The sequence below is a fragment of the Diabrotica virgifera genome, chromosome 4 (genome assembly GCF_917563875.1).
Source record: "Diabrotica virgifera virgifera chromosome 4, PGI_DIABVI_V3a".
Lineage (NCBI taxonomy): Eukaryota > Metazoa > Arthropoda > Insecta > Coleoptera > Chrysomelidae > Diabrotica > Diabrotica virgifera.
The window spans coordinates 3662424-3686901 of NC_065446.1; the positions used below are offsets into that span (position 1 = coordinate 3662424).

General features: G+C 32.9%; 1 protein-coding gene across 3 annotated transcripts in view; it reads left to right on the forward strand.

The window, feature by feature from the left end:
* The first annotated feature begins 3053 nt into the window (after positions 1 to 3053).
* The window catches only part of LOC126882886 (uncharacterized), a 224021-nt gene continuing 202596 nt past the window's right edge, over positions 3054 to 24478 (forward strand). For all 3 annotated transcript variants that reach the window (XR_007697420.1, XR_007697419.1, XM_050647950.1), the window contains exons 1-5: positions 3054 to 3172; positions 5060 to 5164; positions 13496 to 13516; positions 19960 to 20079; positions 23217 to 23357. Coding sequence is in view for 1 of the 3 variants with exons in the window: in XM_050647950.1 (XP_050503907.1) it covers positions 3136 to 3172; positions 5060 to 5164; positions 13496 to 13516; positions 19960 to 20079; positions 23217 to 23357 (424 nt within the window). In the remaining 2 variants the exon portion in view is untranslated. The remainder of the gene's footprint in view (positions 3173 to 5059; positions 5165 to 13495; positions 13517 to 19959; positions 20080 to 23216; positions 23358 to 24478) is intronic.

The window sequence follows — 24478 nt, forward strand, 5'->3', positions numbered from 1 at the left end:
TGCCCTAGGCGTTATATAACAACTATATCTAGGCTAAAATTTGGACATGCTTGCTTTCCTGCTCATCTTGCAAGAATTCATGTGGTTGAGAGTAAAAACTGTGTGGAATGTGGAGTAGAAGGTGACCTAGATCATGTAATTTTTGGTTGTGCCAAAAATAATCTGGAATCCACCTTATTATATAATAATATAGTTCACATTACCGGTAAATCTCCGTTTAACGTTTTATCTGCTCTAGCGACTCAAAATAGGTTAATTTACGACTGCATAATCGATTTTTTGGCCAAATGTAATATTTTTCTTTAGTTAAAAAAAAATAATAATAATTTGTTTTTACTGTTTACCTTTGTTTTCTCTCCTTTAGATGTTTAATCCTATTTACCGTGGCCTAGTTTTCCTGTGTATGTTTTATATTATAATGTCCTGATGGGCCCCTGGACGTGAAGCGTGTGACCCATGTTAATGTGTATGTATATATATATAAATTTTCTCTTCTTTTCACTAATTGTTGTATTGATTTCCAACTTTAAATTTATCTATTCTAGTCTATATTTAATTGCAAATAATTCATAAACTTTTTACTGCTCCTAATGAGATTAAAAAAACATGTAACTGGCTGTATGGCAAACTGCCAAAGCCATAAAAAAAAATATATTACTAAATAGAGAATTAAATAACCCTTCAAATGAGCTATCACACGAACCCTACTCTTATTTAAAAAAAGTCATCGATTACGTCATCACGCCCAGATGGATAGAATAGAATAGAATAGAAATATGCTTTATTGTCATGAAAAATTGTACAATTTTATCGACCAAGCTTATAAAAAGTCAAGAAAACAAAACAATAACAATCCAATTTACTAAAATTACATAAAGAAGTCAATATATTTACAATAATAACAATAATAATGAAGTTAAACAGAAGTAATCAATTGCAAAATTTAAGTCAATTGCAAATGCATAGTCTACCTAGTAATTAATAAGTTTAAAAGTTAAGCTGCTGCATATGACACCCAAATATAGACAAAAAAATGATAATAAAAATACTACTTGTGCAAAGGGTACTGTAATTTCTTAGTTATTGATTAAGAAAATCTTCTACTGAATAATATGGTCTTTCAGATAGGTAGGCTTTTGTCAGTTTACAAAATTTTGGGAAAGATGCTGCAGATTTAAGTTGTAGAGGGAGATGGTTGTAAAGTTTTTTTGCGGAATATAATACAGATTTCTTTACTAACTCAGAGGACGGGGTCGGCATATAGACGTCAAACGTAGAATTTCTCGTGAAGTCGTCATGATTAGGTCTTGGTGGAAAGACATGTAGATGTTTACGAATTAAGCAAACAGTTTCTAAAATATACAAAGATGGAAGGGTTAAAATTCTGTGATCTTTGAAGTAACTTCTGCAATGTGTTGTTCTTCTGAGGCCAAACAGATATCTAATTGCTCTTTTTTGTAATTTGAAAATAACATCGAATTGGGCAGCTGTACCAGAACCCAAAAAAGGAAGACCATAACGAAGATGTGACTCGAACAAAGAAAAATATGTTATTTTGGAAGATGCTAAATTGAGTTCATTCGAAACAGATCTTATAGCATAGCAATCTGAGGATAGTTTCTTCCTTAACAAATCAATATGGTGGGACCATTTAAGGTTGCTGTCTAAAAAAATACCAAGAAATTTTACAAAATCGTCGGTACTGATCTGGCTGTTATTAAGAGGTAAGGGTTGAAGGACTCCTTTATAAGACAATGCTGCTGTTTTATCTACGTTAAACGAGAGTAAATTAGAGTCAGACCAGGTTTTTATTGTAAGTAGATCAGAAGTTATAGTAGCATGAAGAGTTGCAATATTTGAGTTGCTCCAAGTGATACTGGTATCATCAGCAAAAAGAAAGACTTTTCCATCGATTCTTAAACTAGTTATGTCATTAATAAAGATAAGGAAAAGTAGAGGACCCAATACTGAAACTTGAGGTACCCCACATACAATGTTTTTGAGACTAGAGTCTGTATCATTTGCTGTAACCAGTTGTTTCCTATCATCCAAGTAAGATTGGAACCAATCTAAAGAAATACCTCGAATTCCGTAGAAATTTAGTTTTCTTATCAAAATGTTATGATTTACACAATCAAAAGCTTTGGCGTAGTCACAAAAAACGGTGGCAGTGTGAAGATTATTGTTCAGTGCTTGATAAACCTCATGTAGTACAGAAAAGATGGCATCAGTGGTGCATTTATTATTTAAAAAGCCGAACTGATTTTGTGATAAAATGTTGTTTTTAACTAGAAAGGACATAAGTCGGGCTTTTATGAGTCTCTCAATAATTTTGGAGAGTACCGGTAGTAGTGCAATAGGTCTATAATTGCAGTTATTAGATATTTCACCACCCTTATGAAGAGGAATAATGATGGCTGTCTTCAGGCATTCTGGAAATTTACCTTTCTCAAAGGAATCATTAATTAGTGAGATGAGGGCTTCTAACACAGTCTAACACAGGATGACGTCACTAGTATGATATATATGCCAAAAAGTCGTAATTTAAAAATAAAAATCGACCTTTCTTAGGATTTTTCTGCATATTCGCCCATTCTCGAGATAATGAATTTATTCCAACTCAATTGTTGCTCATTTACGACTAGATTGCAACTATAACAAACATTTTATAGAAATTGTAAGCATTATTTAAAGCAGAATAACCTGTGTAACTAATATTTAGATCGAACAAAACTTTATATTTGGCAAGATCAATCCAGCTACCCATCATACAATGAGGAAACTAATAAACATATTAGAAAGGGAATATTAGATATTAAACACATTATGTAAGTAAAGTAGACTCGTAAAGTCGACACATTTAACCATATTTTTAAATAATTTAACTATTACATCACTAACTTACTAATAATCGAAAAATAAAGTCTCTAATTATTACTGTACAGCTTATCTTCTACATAAAAATAAGAAATTATCGAACTAACTAAACCAAAGCTAACATTACCAATTCACGTCACCACGTCACAAACACATAACTATTAATTTTTATTCAAAATAGATAAAAGACAGTATAAATATTAAAAAACTCTTTGACTCAGTCGCATAAAATCAGATTTGAGTAAAACGACACCAACTATGAAGTTAACAGTGAGCTTATTTGTGCTGTTTGCAGGTAAGAAAAATTTTAAAAATACAGGTGAAAAGTGCTTTTCGAACAATGAAGTATAGAATTTTGTGAAATATGTGCGTTTGGTCCTGGATTTAACAGTCTATATAGGCGAGCGGCAGCAACCCCTAAAATGACGATATACCCACCACGAAAATCAACTTTAATGTGAATGACCAATGTTGGTCATTCTTCATGTTTCGAGGTCGCTGAATCCGAATATGAAGTTTATTTTTATCTGAAATTGGTAGAACATGTTGAAAATTCAAATTGTATGCTAAAGTGCGAAAAATCAATTAAGATGATTTTTCAATGTAAACTCGGTATATTTACTCCTAGAGTGTAAAGCGTCATGGGGACCTATTGGGTTGTGAAGATTGTGTCCTAAAACCAAAAAAAGTTAAGTTAAACTTTCCATTTTAGTGGGAATTTTCTATTTTTTAATTTAATTTTCCATTTCCAAAAATCGTTTTTTTTTCGATTTTCTCGAAAATTGTCTCGAATAAAAGGCACTTAAAATGGAGGTTCCTGTTTAAGATTTTAAAGTAACTCCCCACTCCACTTCCCTCGACCTCGGGGTCGTGTTTGGTGTCATTCGGTAGCTTTTTCAGTTTTTCGTTCATTTCTCGAAATATCGCGGGGTCCCTATTTAAAATTTTAGAGTTACCCCCTACCCCCCTCCATGAGTGGTCGTGTTTGGTATCATTCGGGAGATATTTGTTAAGAATTGAATACGCATTTTTCCGTTTTTCCATTTGATGTTAATTTCGCGAAATATTCGCTTGTTTTTGGGAAAATTTTGATTCGTCCATTTCCTTACTCCCCGCTTGAATCCCCAGATATTTAAAATATACACTGCCCTTCTTGTTCTTAACTTATCTTGTCTTAATCTAATAGGCCTAAATCCCGCGTACCAAAAAAAATGATTACTAGCAAGCTGAAAATTTTGTAATAGCTTAACGGTGTCTAGTCGGACAAACTTTGCTAAACAGTCAGACTATAAAACGTCCCATGTATATTGTCGGACAGAACTTTCAATCGATTTGCTACCCTTTGATTAAACTCTCATGCAGACTGATATTTACTACCAACATATTTCCTGTTATATTACATGTTTTACGTGTCTGACTTATTAAAATGCCCAACATATTTATCGGACAAACATTTTCTCATATAATATTATATATAAAGTTTTCTATTGAATAAACTTAATAAAATAACCTGCTACTTTTCAAAATCATAAACTTGTCAGGATGACACGTTACATAATTAAAATCACGTTCCACAATTAAAACGTCCCCTGTTCAAGTGTTCCCATACATCAAAATTTGTCCGACTGGACACAGTTAAGCTATTAAAAAAATTTCAGCTTGATATTATGTAATCAACTTTTTTTAAGGCCTATGTCGTTTTCGAGTTTCTCTAAGGATATAAATATATCATTTGGACTGCCCCCAACGTACGCCCCTGTATGATGAGTCAATATATGGTAGGGGTACATTTACAGGAAACCAGTTTTCCTTCCATGTGATTTCCTAAGCGCTCGAGTAACTGCAAAAATCCCCCTTGGGCTACCCCACCATGACTTTTTTTGCTAAATAAAGATGTGTGTCTGACAGACACTTCTTCTTAAGGTACCTTATCCATTACTGATAGTTGGCTACAACTACAGTAACTTGCTCTCTATCTTGAGCTGTTCTTAGTATCGAATATGTGTCCATGTCTGTCCAATCTCTGACGTTCTTCAACCAGGAGCAATTTCTTCTTCCCTCTTCTTTCTTCCACTAGATACTACCCGAGTGATTGCATAAGTCTGAGTCACCTGAGTAACCAAGGGATAATAATTTAAGGTAGGAATTTTACAGATATAAAATACGCTTTGTCTGATTTCAGTGTTTAGTGGTTGTTATTCTCAGTTTCCACAATTGGGAACAACGGAGACTTCAATAGGATACGGAACAGGATATAATGGGGACACAATTATAGAGTCTGTTTTTAGTAAGTAAAAATTTATTAATATAAGACGATTTTGTTTAAAATTTGGATTTACGTTTCTACTTATCCTCCTGAGGGAGGGTGATACCCCCCCTTAAACACATGTTCAAAATAAGTCCGAAAATGGACAAATTGACTAATTCTTAGCAACTATTGTTCTAAAACAAGAAATAAAGAAGACGTGATTAACTACAGACCTGTCTCTTTGTTGTCTGTTTTTTCCAAAATATTTGAAAAAATTTAAAAAAATAGATTAGTAAGTTTTTTGGATAGGTTTAGTACAGTATTGGATTGTCAATACGGTTTTAGAGAAAGAAAATCGACACAAGATGCTATTTGTAAACTAACATCACAAATATCAGAAGCTTTTGAGTCTAATCAACGTAGTTTATGCATATTCGTCGATCTCTCTAAGGCGTTTGACACGATATCTCACGAGATCTTGTTGAAAAAACTTGTGAAGTATGGTCTAAGAGGACGGGTTTTGACATTACTAAAAGTTACTTAACTGACAGAAAACAATTTGTAGAAATTGATGGTGTCAAAAGTGATCCTGAAGTAATTATTAATTATGGCGTACCGCAAGGGACCGTATTAGGCCCTCTACTTTTTACACTATAATATGTTAATTACATGCTCAAACTAAAAACTGTTGGAAACATACTTAGTTTTGCTGATGACAGTGCAATTTTTTATAAGGCCGATAATTGGAAAAGCCTTAAAATTATAGCAGAACAAAACTTCAAGATTATAAAAACATGGTTGCAAATAAACAAACCCAAATTAAATTATGAAAAAACTAAATATACAGTGCGTCCATAAATTAACGCATAAATTCGTTATTTCGTAAACCGGCGACTTTAAGGAAAAATCCCGAAACAGGTCGATTTTTATTTTTAAATTACGATTTTTTGAAATATATATCATACTAGTGACGTCATCCGTCTGGGCGTGATGACGTAATCGATGACTTTTTTAAACGAGAATAGGGGTCATGTGATAGCTCATTTGAAAGGGTATTAAATTCTCTATTAACTAATGTAAATATTGACATAATTATTTTTAGAGGGTGTTTAAAAAAACATTTCTTAATTAAAATAATTGAGACAAAAAGAAGAATGTATGTAATTTATTTAATTCAAAATGCGTTTTACTACTGTCAGGAAACACAAAAAAAATTATTTGACAAATAAACATTGATTTTAGCTTAAACGAAATATTCAAACTGGCAAGAGGCAGGTGGGTGGAAGCTTTAACATTGAATTTAAGCGAAAAACCATATTTATTTGTTCCTGTTTTCTAACAACATTAAAACATATTTTGAATTAGATAAATTACATACATTCTTCTTTTTGTCTCAATTATTTTAATCAATAAAATGTTTTTTTGAACACCTTGTATAAATAATTATGTTAATGTTTATATTATGGAATAGAGAATTTAATACCCTTTCAAATGAGCTGTCACATGACCCCTATTCTCATTTAAAAAAATTATCGATTACGTCATCACGCCCGGATGGATGACGTCACTAGTATGATAGATATGCCAAAAAATCGGAAATTAAAAATACAAATCGACCTGTGTCGGGATTTTTCCTTGAAGTCACCGGTTTACGAAATAATAAATTTATGCGTTACTTTATGGACGCACTGTATATCTTTTGCAATATTTAAAAATTCTGTGCCAACTTTTAGTTCATTAAAAATAAATAAAAAACAACAAATATTTAAAGCAGAGTACATAAAATAGTTTGGAGTTATAATTGACAGGCACCTTAAATGAGATTTACAAATAAAAATATTATAAGAAAAATACGAGGTTGCTACCAAAACTCCGCTATTTAAAATTGTTTTTATATAGAGTTTTGGAAGTTGAACACCTTAAAATGCTTTACCTGTCTCTAGTACAATCTCATCTTGTATATGGGATTTTAGGATGGGGTGGAGTAGCTGATTGCCATCTGGTGACCCTTCAAAAACTCAGAAATGGTTTCTTAAACTAATATATGCAAAACAAAAAACATATCCCTCAGACCAACTTTTTCATGAAACTCAGGTTCTTGATGTTCGGCAATTGTACTGTTTAGAGCTACTTAAAAATATTCATAAAGATAAAATTCCTCTTAAAGTAAATGTGTCAAATTATGAAACAAGAAGAAAATTGAATGTCGAATGTCTTCACACCTTAAAAACAATCACGCAACGGTCAATTATTACATATTTTGCTCCAAGAATATACCATTAATTGCCGATAAATTTTAAAAATGTCAAAAAATTTTATTTGTATAAAAAATTAGTTACTGCTTGGGTAAAAGAAAAAAGGGAGTTGTGTAACAATTTAATAAATTTTAATTATAATGGATAAAAAAACAGAAATTAGATTAAAAACTGTAAAAATAAAATATTGATTTGTAAAAAAAACGATAAACATAAACCTGTCAATATTAGACAGGTCAATAAGCATGTTTATGCTTTTAAGACTTTTTTTACGTTTATTTTATTGTAAGTAAACTGAAATTGTAAATTATTGTAATAACTATATAGTCCTGTCGCCAGAGGGGGTACAACGGCCTCCTTTATTCAGATGGACTTACCCAAGTTTTTTTCATGTATTTTGACCCGTAGAATACGAATTTTTTGGGTAACAGTTGATCCGGATGTCGATAAGATTGTTATTGACCAAGAACTTGAGGAATTACATAACAGAGATTTCTCGCAAAACAAAACATTTTTTTTGTATTTTTTGGGTCATTCTAAGTAAAAAATGTTCTAACAAGTTTTCCCGTAGGATGCTCAGTTTTAGAGATAAACGCGGTTGAACTTTCAAAAAATCGAAAAACTGCAATTTTTAAACCCGAATAACTTTTGATTCAAAAATAAAATAGCAATTCTGCTTAGCGCCTTTGAAAGCTCAAGTCAAATTATATCGGTTTTGATTATTTGCATTGCTAAAAATTTATTGTGTTATTGTTAAACAAAGGTACAAACACCTAGTGCGTGAGTGATGTTTTCTATGATTTCTCATTTAAAATCGAACGAGTAGGTAGAATAGGTACTAGTGTAATCGAGGCTATTTCTACGTAGCATGCGTTAAAACGCATGTAAAGGCACGGGAAACACTATGTGTTTACATCTTTGTTAAACAATAAAAAAATAATTTTTTAGCAATGCAAATAATTAAAACCGATATAGTTTGACTTAAACTGTCAAATGCGGTAAGCAGACTGGCTATTTTATTTTTTGAATCAAAAGTTATTCGGGTTCAAAAATTGCAATTTTTCGATTTTTTGAAAGTTCAACCGCGGTTATCTCGAAAACTAGCCATCCTACGAAAAAAATTGTAGAAACATGTTTTGCTTAGAATGGCCCAAAAAATACCAAAAAATGTTTTGTTTTGCGAGAGATCGCGGTTATGTAATTCCTCAAGTTCTTGGTCAATAACAATCTTATCGACATCCGGATCAACTGTTACCCAAAAAATTCGTGTTCTACGGGTCAAAATACATGAAAAAACTTGGGTAAGGCCATCTGAATAAAGGAGGCCGTTGTACCCCCCCCTGGCGACAGGACTAATATATTGATTTGAATAAACGTATATGTATAAACGTACATGAACGAACGTATATCCAGATTTAGCCATACGGCTCACACTCTCCCTCTAAGGGGAAAGTTGTCTCATCCCAGATACCTACGGTATCAAAATGATTGAGCTCTGGTGGGACTCTTTCCGTGTTATCGAGCCCTAGGTGACTTGGTATGCAGGGGTAGGTATCTCCCAAAAATGTTCGTACACATCTGGCCGTTGCAAGTAGTACAGCTTTCTGCATGGTCTTGTAAAGATGTTCATTCAGACCCAACTTTTTTATGCTTTCGAGGAGGGTCTTCGGAATGACTCCAGTAGTAGACGTATATTATTATTATATTATTATTATACGCAGTTCTTTTAAGCAGTGCGTTCTACCAGTCCTCACATACGGAGTACAAACCTTAACTCTCATAAAAACATCAATTCACAAAATGGGAGGGACGCAAAGAAAGATGGAGGGATCAATGCTTGGAATAAGCTTAAAAAATAGAGTACGACAAGAGGAAGTTCGTAGGCGAACCGGAGTCGACGATATTATCGAACTCATTCCAAGGCAAAAATGGAGATGGTCGGGACATGTTGCCAGAATGAAAGACGACAGATGGACAAAAAAATTGCTTGAGTGGAGACCATAGGCAGGCAAGCGAAGCAGACGAAGTTGTAACCAATTGGATAGCAAAGGCGCAGAACAAAATAAGATGGAAATATCTGGAGGAGGCTTATGCTCGACACTGGACAAATAAAGGCTGATTGATGATGATGATGATTGCTCTATAACGTTTTTCAACTAAGACAATACTTTTCGAGTTATTTGCGAATAAAAATGTTTATGTTTCGACAAAAATAAAATATGTTTTCAGGCGTGTTTTTCGCAAATAACTCAAAAAGTATTTTATCGAAAAAAATTCAGTAGCCGTTTACCAAAAGCAGATATGTCCATTTTTGGTACTTTGTAGAAGAGCAAATTCAAATTTCCACGATGGCCATAAAATTACACTTTTTTTTTAAATATGTCAACTCAAATAAATATCTGTATAAACATTAAACTCAAAACCAAACATACACTCTGGACCAAAATTAACCCGCCACTTTATTGAAATTTGACGAATAAGAAGGTATCCTTCATGAGCTATAACTTTGATTCTGCTGGGTCTATACACTTTATGAATACACCCTTTTTTCGTATTTTTTTATAAGCTACATTTTTGCTAAACATATGAGTGGCCGTTTGCCAAAAGCTGATAAATATGTCCACTTTCGATATTTTTCAGAAGAGCAAATTCAAATGTCCACGATGTCCATAAAATCACAGTTTTAGAAATATTACACTCTGGACCAAAATTAACCGGCCACCTTAAAAATGGGTTATTTTTGCTGTCTTATATCTCCTAAGTCTGTTGTCCGATTTAAGTGATTTTTTTTAATATGTTATAGCCCTATTCCTTGACAATATCGTTATAATCAAATTGTTGCTAAACACGTAAATTTTCATTGTATACCGGGTGTACGAATCAAACTGTGTTTATTTCTTAAAGTTTGCATCACTCTGTGGAATATTCTAGAACCTGTAGATTACTGAAATTAAAACCTAACTATAGCCTCATGCTTTCTCAATATTTTGTTGTTTGATTGATTCGCTTATGTTGGATAATAAAAAATTTAGGTGCTTTAACAACTAGACATGCTTTCTATCAATACAGGGTGTTTTTAAAAAATTTTGGCAAAGTTTAAGGGGTAATTCTGCATGAAAAAATAATGACAGTTTGCTTTATAAACTTATGTCCGCAAATGCTTCGTTTCCGAGATAGGGGGTGTTGAAACTTTTCTGACAAACTGATGATTTATTTATTACTTTAAAACCGGTTGAGACATGCACATGAAATTTAGTGAGTTTTAATACGTAGTTATTACACATTTTTTGGCATACAATTAAGCATTTCATATTCACCATTGACGCGCATACGGGTAATATGATGACTCATATTACCCGTATGCGCGCCAATGGTGAATATTAAATTATTAATTGTATGTCAAAAAATATGCAATAACTACATCTTAAAACCCACCAAATTGCATTTGCATATCTCAACCGGTTTTAAAGCAATAAATAAATAGTCAGTTTGTCAGAAAAATTACAATACCCCTTATTTTGGATACTAAACATTTGCGGACCTAAGTTTATAAAGCAAACTGTCATTATTTTTCATGCAAAATTACCCCTTAAACTTTGCCAATTTTTTTTTAAAACACCCTGTATTGATAAACAGCATGTCTAATTTTTAAAGCACCTAACTTTTTTATTATCTAACATAAGCGAATTAATCAAACAACAAAATGTTGAGAAAACATGAGGCTATAGTTAGGTTTTAATTTCAGTAGTCTACAAATGCTAGAATATTCCACAGGGTGATGCAAACTTTAAGACCATTTTAAGATGCAAACTTTTAAACCACAGTTTGATTCGTACACCCGGTATACAATACAATGAAAATTTACGTGTTTAGTAACAATTTTATTATAGCGATATTGTCAAGGAATAAAGCTATAACATACTAAAGAAATCACTTAAATTGGACAACAGGTTTAGGAGATATAAGACATCAAATATAACCCATTTTTAAGGTGGCCGGTTAATTTTGGTCCAGAGTGTAATATTTCTAAAACTGTGATTTTATGGACATCGTGGACATTTGAATTTGCTCTTCTGAAACATATCGAAAGTGGACATATTTATCAGCTTCTGGCAAACGGCAACTCATATGTTTAGCAAAAACGTAGCTTATAAAAAATACGAAAAAAGGGTGTATTCATAAAGTGTATAGACCCAGCAGAAGTTATAGCTCATGAAGGATACCTTACTATTCGTCAAATTTCAAATCTAATATATCAACGTGAAATAACCAAAAAATTAAGCCATTTTTGGAAAAACTCATTAAAACGTGTTTAACCTTTCGATGACCAACCTTTTTTGTTACACGGATGACCAACAGGGGTAAAAAATGACCCCATGTCAAAAATAACAATTGACAAAAAGCTGAAGTTGTTTTAAGAAATGTAATAATGTATTCGTAATTTTAGTGTTACTATTGTATCAATAAGTTATAAATAAACATTAGTAAAACATAATTTTAATGACAACTGAACAAAAACAGGAATCATCATTCTGATCGTTCAACTTAGAACTAAATAAGTTTTAAAATATACACAAATTACTTCGCCACAGGTTTAACAAACAATTTTTTCTCAATATTGAAATGTTTCTTACATAAAATTCCACATAATAGACGGTATTTACTTAATATAAAATTGGAATAAGGAAGGCCAAGGCAGTTTGTCTTTGACCCCAAATTCAGAAAATATTTTTTTTCGTAAAATATAGAGAATTTTTTTTATTACAAAATATGAGGGTATCTAGAATGATATTAAAGTCAAATAAAAAATAATAAGTTTAAAATTGAAAATATTTCTGAATTTATTAAATAAAAACATGTATTGGGGGTCCAAATTTACCCCCTTAGTCATCCGAAGGTTAAAAAAAGATTTATTTTCATTGTTAAAAGTTTTGATCATCAAAACTAATCGCGTCACGCTCAAAGTAAAGTTGGTTCCTTTTTTTTTTTCTAAAAATAATCGTGAATATGTCCCCCTATTTAGCACTCAAATGAAATTAATCGTTACCGCTTCACAAGTTACTTTATATATTTTTTATATGATACTTAAGTTTCACCGGCTCAAAGCCCACTTATTTTTGAAAGGGTTGTAGTTCAACCGGCTTGAACGAGTCACTAATCATGAGTGTATGCAAACTTCAAACAGCCATATCTTAACCAATTTTTACCTTAGATAAAAACGAAATAAAGCCAAAATATTTACAAGATTAAAACCTACGTTCTTACTTCTTGACATTTTTCGAATCACTAATACTTTTTAAGTTATTTTGAAAAAAGGCATTTTTTGTAATAAAAAAAATACTGTAAAATCAAATTTCTTCACAAATAAGCACTTAAAACCTGTCAAACTTACAGGTGATATAAACAATACATATATAAAGTAAATGGTAAAGCGGTATCGATTAATTTCATTTAGGTGCTAACTAGGGGGCCATTTCCACGATTATTTTTTACAAACAAAAAGAAGCCATGTTTATTTTGGGAGTAACTCGCTTAGTTTGGATGCTAGAAACTTTTGTAAAAAATAAAAGTTAAGTCTCCGAAAAGTGCTTCATTTTTTGGTTACTTCACGTTGAATTATTCGATTTGTAATTTGACGACTAACTACCACTTTACTTTTACTGGGTCTATACATTTTATGAATACAAATTTTTTCGTTTTTTTATAAGCTACATTTCTGCTAACAATATTCTTTTCGATACAGTATTTACTTTTTGAATTATTTGCGAAAACCGCCTCAAAAACGTGTTTTTTCCTGCTGAAGATTAAACATTTTCACTCGCAAGTAACTCGAAAAGCATTGACTCAGAAAAAAACAAAAGTTGCTTTAGTCAATTTATCCAGCTCCAGACTTATTTTAAACGTATATTTTTTAACCCCCGAGAAGGAGTGTCTTTCACCGCTTAAGTAAAATCAACCAACTGCACAGGTTCAACTTTGAAGTGAAGATTAAGTAGAATCTAAATCAAAATTTTCGAGCAAATCCGCCGTGACACTGAAAACTACAGTCCAAAACGGTCATTTACTGGTCTAAACACATAATAGTGCTTTTTGATTAAATTTTTTCTTGTTTTAGGTTTGGCGGATTCCATTTTGGGTAAGTAAACGAGTGTGATTAAGAGGCAATTCTAGTACTACCAATAGTATCATCAAGGGAGGATCCAGGACAGATTTTCGGGAGGGGCCATAAACTTTTTTTGGGGAGGAGTACCGGAGGTACAGGGGGTAATTTTTAAAAATTAGGGTTACAATGGTGAATTTTAACGCACTTTTCACACACTTTTACCGTGTGTGAGAAGTACCTTAAAATTCACCATTCCTGCCATAATACCGATTCTTACACATTTGTTGGGATCCAGTGCAGTTATTTCAAGTTTAATACTATTTTTCCCAATGCTTCTTCTGTCTGGCCTTGTTCTTTCCCTCTTTCCTGATTTTCACTAATTATTTTTAGGTTCTCATAATTGTTATTGTGTATGCATCTCAAATTTAGAGAAAGCTCTTCCACGTGGGATACGTCGGTCGTTTCGTCAAATATTATTTGTTCAATTATTTCTTCACCACAACATGTTATTAATTGATTTTGACTGCTGCTACTAATGTATGTTGCTCAGGAAGATGCTGTGGATATGTGTTATTTAAGAGTCTTATCTCCTAATGCGATTTTAAACCTTAACAATTTTTCTCATTGCTAGGTCCAGCATCTTCTTCCAGAGGCAGAAAGCCATCATCACGATGGCCTCTTAGAAGAATATTTTGTCGACTTAAGAACACTATAGACCCTACTATTGGTCGTAGTTTTTCTCTATTTTTTTGTATCTGTTTAGACCTCTGAGGGTCTATGACTGACTTTTGAGGGTTGCGATAACTTTGTAGAAAATCCAGCTCAACCTTAACGCACTCCTTGTGGTATGATGCTTTTTCATGGGTTTATATGGCTCTTAGTGATAAATAAAAAAAAAATTCCCTATAAATTACCCTGTAATTCTATGTAAAGACCTTTTTGTAGTATAAAAATTTTAATTGGTTCGCCAATCATTTCAGTCTTTGCTTATGAGTTTGGCGAAATATGTTAAACGTTTCGTGACAAGGCTTTGGGATGTCATCCCGTTATTTTGACCATATTTTTCCATTAGAAAAATAAAACGCAATACTCGTAAAACAATTCCTTTTGACTATGCGAAAATACCAACCAACTCCTTTGTTCTAAGTGCAAGTGACCCAAGTAACGCTTCATTTCTTTTTTATTCTTTGTGTGTATAGAATATGGAAATTAATACGATTTTGATGCCTGTCAAGGTCGTTCTAACAATTGGCACTTCGTAAAATTATCAACATTTTGATTTATAAAAAAACCCAAGTCATTCTTGAAGTTTCCGTTACTTCCTTTTTTCAATTCTAGTCCAGGAAACATATTTATCCCCTGTTTTGTAAATATATATGTGTTTGAAATTAAAAACATTTGAACTACAAATATTCAAATATATATATTTATTTTTAATTCTCGGAGTGCCCCCTCCCTGGATCCGCCCTTAAGTATCATTAGTTACAGCAGGTGTAATTTCTCAAGTTGATTTTATATATTCACTTTATTTGAGGCGCTCAGAGTAACAGTGGCCAAACTCACAAGTCTTTCCCGGAAGATGAGGTCCAGCATTCTCGCCATCCTTTTGGTGGTCCACCCTGTGGTCTTTTACCTACTGGATTATTCGTTTCTGTGCTTTTGACGAGTCTGCTGTCCTCCATTCTCTTTATATGTTTGCTCCAATATCTTCGTCCCTGTCTGACCAACCTTCCTGTCCTGTATTCTACAGTTTTGTCTAATGTCTTCACTTCTTATTCTGGCACGTGGAGTTTTGCCTTGTATACTTCTTAGTGTTCTCATTTCAACTGTTCTCATCATTTGTAACGTTTTATTTGTGTCTGGTCCTATTGTTGTTTTATATATTTTGACTTTGCTTTCAGTATTTAGATATTTCTTCTTCCATACGATTTATTTCAGGCATGCCGAGATTCCAGCTGCTTTCATTGTTCTCTCACCTCTTTTTCCTATTTGTTCTTCTCTCTTATTCTTCTTCTTGATGTGCCTATCCGTGACGAATGTTGGCGATCATCATGGCAATCTTCACCTTATCTGCAGCAACGCGGAAAAGCTGCACAGATGTTGTGTTGAACCAGGTTCTGAGGTTTTTTAACCAGCATGTTCTTCTTCTTCCTGGACCTCGCTTTCAAAATATTTTTCCTTGCAGGATGGCTTGTAGGAGGGCATATCTGGATTCATTTCGCATAATATGTCCAAAGTATTCCAATTTTCGAGATTTCATGGTGGTTAGTATTTCTCGGTTCTTCCCCATTCTTCTAAGAACCACCTCATTTGTGACCCTATCAGTCCATGGGATTTTAAGAATTCTCCGATATAGCCACATCTCAAATGCTTCCAACTTTCGGCACATATCCTCGTTCAAGGTCCATGATTTAACACCATAAAAAAGGACAGAGAAGACGTAACATCTCAGCATTCTTACTTTTATACCAAGAGAAAGGTTGTGGCTCTTGAAAAACGCCCCCATACGGTTGAAGATTGATCTAGCTTTTCCGATGTGCGCTCTTATTTCTTGGTTATTGGTCCATTCTTCATTTATTATGGTGCCGAGGTAGTTGTAGTGCCTCACTCTTTCTACAGGGGTTTGGTTGATATAGAGTTGACCTTCTGTTATCTTTTTCTTGCTGACGATCATAAGCTTTGTTTTCTTTACGTTTTTATTGAGTCCATATTGCTGACTGTAATACGTGATTTTGTCCATGAGTACTTGTAGGTCTTTTAGGTTGTCCGCAAATACTATGGTGTCATCTGCATACCTGATATTATTTAGCCGGTACTCGTTTAGTAGAATACCTTTTTCAGTTTCGTGCAAAGCTTCGATAAATTTCTTTCAGAGTAAAGATTGACAATTAGGGGGGACAAAATGCAGCCTTGCCTCACTCCACGCATGATTTTGACATATTCTGTGAGTTCACCGTCAACTCTGAGGTTTGCAGTCTGATTCCAGTAAAGGTTTCTAATTATTTTCAGATCTTGTTTGTTAATTCCTGCTTCTTTTAGTATTTGCATCATCTTGGCGTGTTGTACTCGATCAAACGCCTTCTCATAATCAACCAGACATGCGTATACGTCGCAGTTTACGTCTCTGCATCTCTGGAATAAGACTTGTATTGAAAACAAAGCCTCTCTCATACCAACAGCATTTATGAACCCGAACTGGTTGGACGAAATTTGACTTTCACATAGCTTGTAAATTCTCGTATGGATTACCTTTAGGAACAATTTTAGGAGATGGCTCATCAGGCTTATCGTACGGTATTCTTCGCACATTTTGGCTCCTGTTTTTTGGAAGTGCAATAAACTCAGAATTCAGCCATTCTGTTGGTATTTGTCCAGAGTTGTATATGTTGTTGAATATCTTTGTGATTATTGCTATTGATTCGTTGTCCATCAGTTTGAGTAGTTCTGCTTGTATATTATCGGGACCTGCTGCTTTGCCATCCTTTAGCTGTGTTATGGCAGAATAAACTTCCTGCTGTAATATTCTTGGTCCATCATTTACCTCTTCTTCTAGCTCAAAGGTATTATCTCTTTGGTCTTCAAACAGTTTTTCTAGATATTCTTTCCACGTTCTAATTTTACTCTGTTTATCTAAGATGATGTTTCCGTCAGAATCAGTTAGATTTCCTCCCTGTCTCCGTCTTAGTCCACTTGTGAGTTCTTTAACTTTCCTATGTACATTATGACTATTGTACTTTGATTGTAGAATCTCAATTTCTTGGCATCTCTCCATTGTTTCTTTTTCTTTCGCTTCTCTAATTTTCCTTCTTATTGATATATCGATTGTTTTATATGTGTCGGGGTCATTTTTGGCATTTCTTCTTTCGTCCATTAGTTTCAGGATCTCATCTGTCATCCATGATTTCTTCTTGGTTAATTTATCTGCCTTTAAGTGTCTATGCTTAACATTTTGAACTATTTCGGTAATCTGTTTGATCATTTGTTCTTCGTTCGATGCGTCTCTAATTGCAGTCACTTACTCGTTTAACGTGGCTTGGACCCTCATTCTCGTGTCAAGGTTTTTTAGCATACGTAGGTCGTATGCTTGTGATTTCTTCTTCTGCACTATTTTGAGTTTGACGCGAAATACTCCCACCAGTGGAACGTGGTCCGTCTCTAAGTCTGCTCCAGGATAAATCTTGACAGATGTAAAGCTGTTTCGGAATCTTTTGTTTACTAAAATGTAATCTATTTGATTTCTAATAATTCTCCCGGGTTTGTTTTGAGGGGATTTCTATGTGTACAGCTTTCGAGGTGGTAATTGGAAAAATGTGTTAGTGACAACGAGTTCTGAGTCTTCTGCGAATTTTTCTAGGAGGTCTCCTCTGTCGTTTCTGACTCCAAGTCCATGTGCGCCGATGTACTGCGTCTTATCTCCAGCTCCAATCTTGGCATTAAAGTCTCCCATAATTATAAGAACTTCCTGTCGTGGAATTTTCTGTATAATAACGTGGAATTTTCTCTCTTATACCCCGCTAATTTTGTTAAAATTCGCTCTAGCCTTTTCTATTCTAATTTTAATCTCCTGGAAGTAATCATTTGTGGAGTTGATCATTGTTCCAAGATGTGCATATTGGTCTACTCGTTCGGCATTGGTTCCGTTTATGAGGAGATTCTCGTTATTTCTTTGAATGTTAGAGTAATAGACAAGGCGAAAACGGCGGGTTCTTTGGAGAAAATATTCCCAAGAGATTTTTTTGCATAATCACATTCGTGAGACATTCCAGAATAAGATTCAAGAAGTCGCCCACGCGAAAAGTGGTCCAAATTTTTTTTAACATTTTTTTAATCAAATTGCAAAAATTAATATTTTTGTCCAGAACAAATTTTTTTTAGGGTTTTAGACCATTCTGGATAAATAAGGTCTCTCATCATTTTTCTCTAAAGTTAATCTTTTTCGTGGTAAAAGCATTTTAAAATTAAAAAAACGAAAAATGGCGATTTTCAAGACTTAATAACTCGGTTAGAAGTTATTACTATGATAGTCAGAAGGTAACTATATCAAAGTTTAAAGCCCCCCTACAAGATCCTAAAGAAATTTTTGTTACTATTTGATTACTAAACTGTTATTTTTAACTCGGTAATGGTGGCTAGGTCGATTGTTACGCGAGTGGTCGCGCGTGAGATTTCCTCTCACATATCCAACTTTTGCCTTTCTTTACAAAATTTTACAAAAAGATGAGGTTTCATCAACGATAAAGCAATTTGTTTTAAAAAGGCACGACGTTTTTCTGTTTTATTATTATTACCTTTATATAAAATGTGACTATTGATGCCGCCAATATTTAACATTGAAAAATATATGGTAAGTGACCATCTACAACGAACGTGTGAAACAGAATATAGGATTTTCATATCATCGACCACATAAAAGGATATTATTTTAGGTTTTAAGGGGAGAAATAAAATTAATTTTTATACACAGTTGGTGACGCCGGTGGTAGCTTGATGAGAGAATCTCTCACATCAAGCGCACTGACTCAACAATATGGTGATAATAAGTAAACTGAGTCACTATCTGAGCGGACGAGTCTATTAGATACTCGAAGGAGGATAGTTAGGAGACTAGAAGGAACTACAGCGCATATAATTTTCGAGAAAAAAAGTTGTGCGCAATTTTCTGAAACCGTGAGAGAAAATCTCATAATATAGCGACCACTGGCGGGTTAAGTAAAAATAATGAGCGCCAGCACGTATTAGGCGGCCGTCCATGATGAGTGCGAAAGAGATGCCATTCAGGCAGTCCAATGGTGCATCTCACTCGCACTCACATTTACAGACGCGTCAATACGATCTTACCACTCATTATGAATAATTAAAAATAAGAGCTTAGTAATTAATTAATGACACAAATTTCTTCAGGATCATGAAGGGGGGGGGGCTTTAAATTTGATTTAGTCACTTTCTGACTTTCATAATAATCATTTTTAACCGAGTTATTAAGTCTTAAAAATGGCCATTTTCGAGTTTTTCAAATTTTAAATTGCTTATAACTCGAACACGATCAACTTTGGAGAAAAATTATAAGAGACCTTTTCTGTCCGGAATGGTCCGAAAAATTAAAAAAAAAAATTACTCCGGGCCGAAAATATTGATTTTTGTAATTTGATTAAAAAAAAATTGTTAAAAAAAATTGGACCACTTTTCACGTGGGCGACTTCTTGAACCTTATTCTGGAGTGTCTTAAGAATGTGATTGTGCAAAAAAATCTCATGGGAATATTTTTTCCAACGAACCCGCCGTTTTGCCTTGTCTATAAGTAAAGTAAGTGAAATAAATAGCGCCTGTTAATTTATTATAAAACTACCATTGACATCTACTGTTTTTCCTTGCTAAATAAAATTCAAGTCTTAGTTATTAATTATATTTTCTTAACTTAAGTGCTTTTATTATGTAGATGCCATTTTTGCAACTTTTTTTTAAATTGTTCTTTTTAGGTTTTGATCAGGCAGTGGTGGAGGCACTAAGTAATAACTTCAATAAGCTCGTAGTAGAGTTCGAGGCGGCCATAGCAAATACCCTACCCTTGGTTAAGGAATTTTTCCCGGATCCCTCAGGTAAGACCTATTAGGGAAGTCAATATACACTGTGGGCCGAAGTAAAGGAGTACACTCTTTTGTTGAAAATAACTTTTTATTTTTTTTGGTGATTTAAGTTATCTTTGCAGCGCTAATAGTCTAACATGTCCTCAACATGACTACAAATTTGGAAGCAAAAATAACGTACAGTGTCGGACTTATAAAAAAATTTATGTAACGGTGCATTTGAGCTCGTTGCAAATAAAAACTGTCTTAGCTAAACTTGAACTAATATGCTCTTTTGGTAGGTTAACTATTAGGCTATTGATTATGTTCAAAATAAGAGAGCTAAAAGGAACTACAACATTAACGGGATTTTATTGTCTCATATGGTCAATGGACCTCTAAATTTTAAAAAACCGCGGAGTGCTACCATTTAAATGGGTACGTTTTTGAGAAAGGAGTAAATTAGTCCCTAGACACATGGTAAATTAGGGTGAGTTCTATGCACTTTTGGTACAAGCACGTCTACAGGAAAATTGTTCCAGGTTAAATTTACTATCGATATCTCTAATTTTAAAGTCAAAAATATTTTTTTTTTACAAAAATATCATCATCATCGGTGACCGCTGAGAGCCCATGGAGGGCCATGGTCGCCCGTTGGGGTTTCTAGGCTTTAAAGTTTTACATGGTGTGGAGGCTAGCTACAGGCAAAGTATATTCAAAAGAAAAGCAAGAAAAAAACACAAAAGAAATCAATTTTGTTTATTGCCCCATAACTTTTTTCCATAAGGGTATAGGTGTAGGCATTACTTCAGCTAAAAATAACCTACATTCTTAGTCTATAAAATAAAGTTTGGTAAAAGCCTGTAGGATTTATAATTTCCGCAATTGGATTTTTCAAATTTTGCCGCTCACAGGATTTTTGGGCCATTTTCCCCATTATTTCGCAAATATTGTTCTGTAACTTTTTTCTACGCACTTCTAGGTATATACAATGGTACATTTAGTAGAAAGAGAAATCAATTAATAGGTGCTGCCAGATTTGTTCTTACCCCGTCATCAACAATAATCAGACGAGATTTTCCCAACATGGATACTGCAACAAAGACCATTACACCTTTTGAGAAATGACTTTTTTCAATTAAAAAATGATCTAGAGGAATTTCTCTCTTAAATTGTATGTACGTCAGAATCCACCCTATTATTTTTGGGTATTTTTAGAAGACCGTAAATAAAACATTTTTTCATCTGAAAATCATATTTTTCTAATGTCTTCACGAGAGCGGAATCTTCTGTCGCAAATTACATCTTTCCAGTGGTTTTTTTGTTACATTGGCAGTTAGTTTTTGACAGTAAACTTTTTTAAATACTTTAAAATGGCAATCTTCTTTAATGATTATTCGAACTAATGTGCGGGAAATCCTAGTTTCTTTTGCGATCTTCCTTATTCCAACAAATTGTTCAGGTTGCAAATTTCCTAACACAACCCTTACTCTAGCAATATTTTCTTCAGTTCTTGAGCTTTGCTTCCTTTCTCTTTCACTTTTATGTTCAATCGAGCCATGGGTTTCCCTTAGATGCCTTACGAAGTTTTATTGTTCCGATATGCCAATTTTCTTCAGGAAATGCATTTATAATTTCTTTTGCATCATAATTATATTTTCACGGTAATATTTAATTAATACTATTTATGTCCTTTTCGCTAAAAAGTGGCATTATGAACTCGCTAATTTACTTATTTAACTATAAATGTCAAATAAATTTCATGGCAACCTTAGCAGTCATGGCTGAGTAAAATTAACATATTTGAGCGTTTGAGAAATTCTCAAGACATTTAAGAGAAATTACTGCTAATATGAGACAAAAACGATGAAAAAGATGTAATTTAGAGTTAAGAGGGTTTCGTTTGGTGAACATAAATATATTAGAAAAGTATTCGAATAATATTTCCTAATTTAAATAAAAAATTATATTTTACAAATTCGGGATTTTTTTATATGTAATGGCGAAAGCGTGTTCTGAACATTATTTAAATAAAAAATGATATTTTGTGAATCCGGTAATATTGAAAAATGTCATTTTGGCTAAAGTGTTCTATTGTAGGTAACCTACCAAAAGAGCATATCAGTTCAATTTTAGCTAAGACAGTTTTCGTTTGCAACGAGCTCAAATGCACCCGACCCTGTACGTTATTTTCTTCTTTCAAATTTCTAGTCATGTTGAGGACATGTTAGGCTATTAGCCCTGCAAAAAGAAATTTAATCTTCCAAAAAACTAAAAAGTTATTTTCAACTAAAAAAATGTACTCCTTTATTTCGGCCCACTGCGTAGAACCAAAATTTGCATTATTTCGGAAAAATTCAAACAAGCTTATATTTTTCTGAAACTTTTTTTGTTAGTTTATATACATATTAAGGTAAAAAGTTCTACACAGATTTATCCGCTAATTGTTTATTAATTTTTTAAACAATAACAATAGTAGTTTTGTATAAATAATTTGAAAAATTACGTTGAATTCATCATTTTACTTTGATAAAATATGTTTCTATTTTGTTTTTGATTATGCTGATTCCGAATCTGACATTACAGTTTGAAAATTAAAAAAAAAATTCATTAGAGCCCTTGCGCAGTATGTCTCCGTAACTAGGAACCATAGGGGAATCTTTTTTATTATCAATTTTACGAAAAAATTATTCTTTATAAAATGCTCTGCGTGGTAAAATTTAAAACTCAACCATCAGATATCAAATTTTGTCAATGTTATACGAGGTATGTCAAAAAGATTAATTTCGTTCAAGAGTAAAGTACCATTATATTTCAGAATAACAAAAATTCTTATTATGAAAGTCGTTTGGAATGAAAAATTATGTTTTAATACCTATGCAATTATATACTTCTTATTGAAAAAAAAATAATTGCAAATTGTTGCTCAAATTACGGATATCCAACATCATTTTACTCCAATTGTGATAACTATTTTATATATAGATTTTATTTTAACTATAGGTCTAACTATAGATTGTATTTTACTAGATTATTTAAAATTTATTCAGTCAATTAAGTACAAAATGTTCTATCTTGTTTGATTTTTTTCCGTAAGCCAAAACTATATTGACTTCCCCTATATACAATTTTTTAGTCGGCAGGTAACTATAATAATATTTTATTTACAGCTTATGATGTGATTGTTTACAAATTAAGCAATTATACCGATCAAGTTACTGCATATTTTAACCAAAATACAGAAAACCTGAAGGCAGCCTTGGATAGCATTCCTAAGCCAGATCTACCTATAACTTCGCAGGCTTCAATCGGTAGGTTACCTACATTAAAATGCTTAAATTAAATTAATATTTTTACGCTTGTTTAATTAAAACCAATCTTTGGTAAGGATAGCATTGGAAACAATGGGGAACTTACATAAAATATTAATTTCGAAAAAAAGCTATAAATTACAACAGACATAATTTGAAAAATATATCAATAAAAAAAAGCTTTTATTGTCTTGCCATGACCAGCCATGCCAAATTGCTCAGGTCAAATTGGACGCCATCTCCCGGACTATAATTTATTATGAGATTTTGAGGAGTGAAATTTTGGAAATCTTATTTTTAAACGAAACGGAACTTAACATTATTACGTAATAAAACGAAAATTTGCAAGTTCCCTGTTTAGTGCAGTCACTGAAGGTGGATATAAGCTATTACCTCCGATTTGAACCTCCATCGATTTGCTGGAAAATTGGTAAGTGGTTAGAGGATATCTCAAGGAACAAAGGTGACATGGTGCCGACTTGCGCTTTTACCCTGGGGGTGGGTGCCACCCCTTCTCGAGGGTGAAAATTACTTAATTAAAACTAATCCCATAATTGGATAGAGGGACAAATTCTAAGCAAAATTTGTTATATATTGTTATTATAATAAATCAAAACTTTTTGAGTTATTAAAGATCAAAGATTTTAATTTTTTGTGAGAAAAATGTATGTTTTTAACCGATTTTTCATAAATAACTCAAAAACTATGTTTCTACAAAAAAGTTATTATTACCAAAATTGAAGCTAATAAAATATGAAATAAATCCCTTACTAAAAAACCTTTTAATATTAACTGAAAATGAGTTATAGGTAATTGAATGTATATTTTTTTCGGCGAGTACCCAAATCTACGTATTTAAGCTTAAATAACGGGAAAATGATACATTTTATAACATAAACTTATAACACATTTGTCAAAGTACTTAAAAATATCTATCAAATGAGTCCTTGAACAAGTTGATAGCATTAAAATTTATCCTCCAATAATTTTTCAAATTTTATCTTTTAAAATTTTTTCCAAAAAATGTTATTGTTTTTTTTTTAAATAACTCCGTTAATGTTTAGGATATCAAGTTCACCTAAAAACCATTTGAAACATAATTTCAAAGGAAATTAAACGAT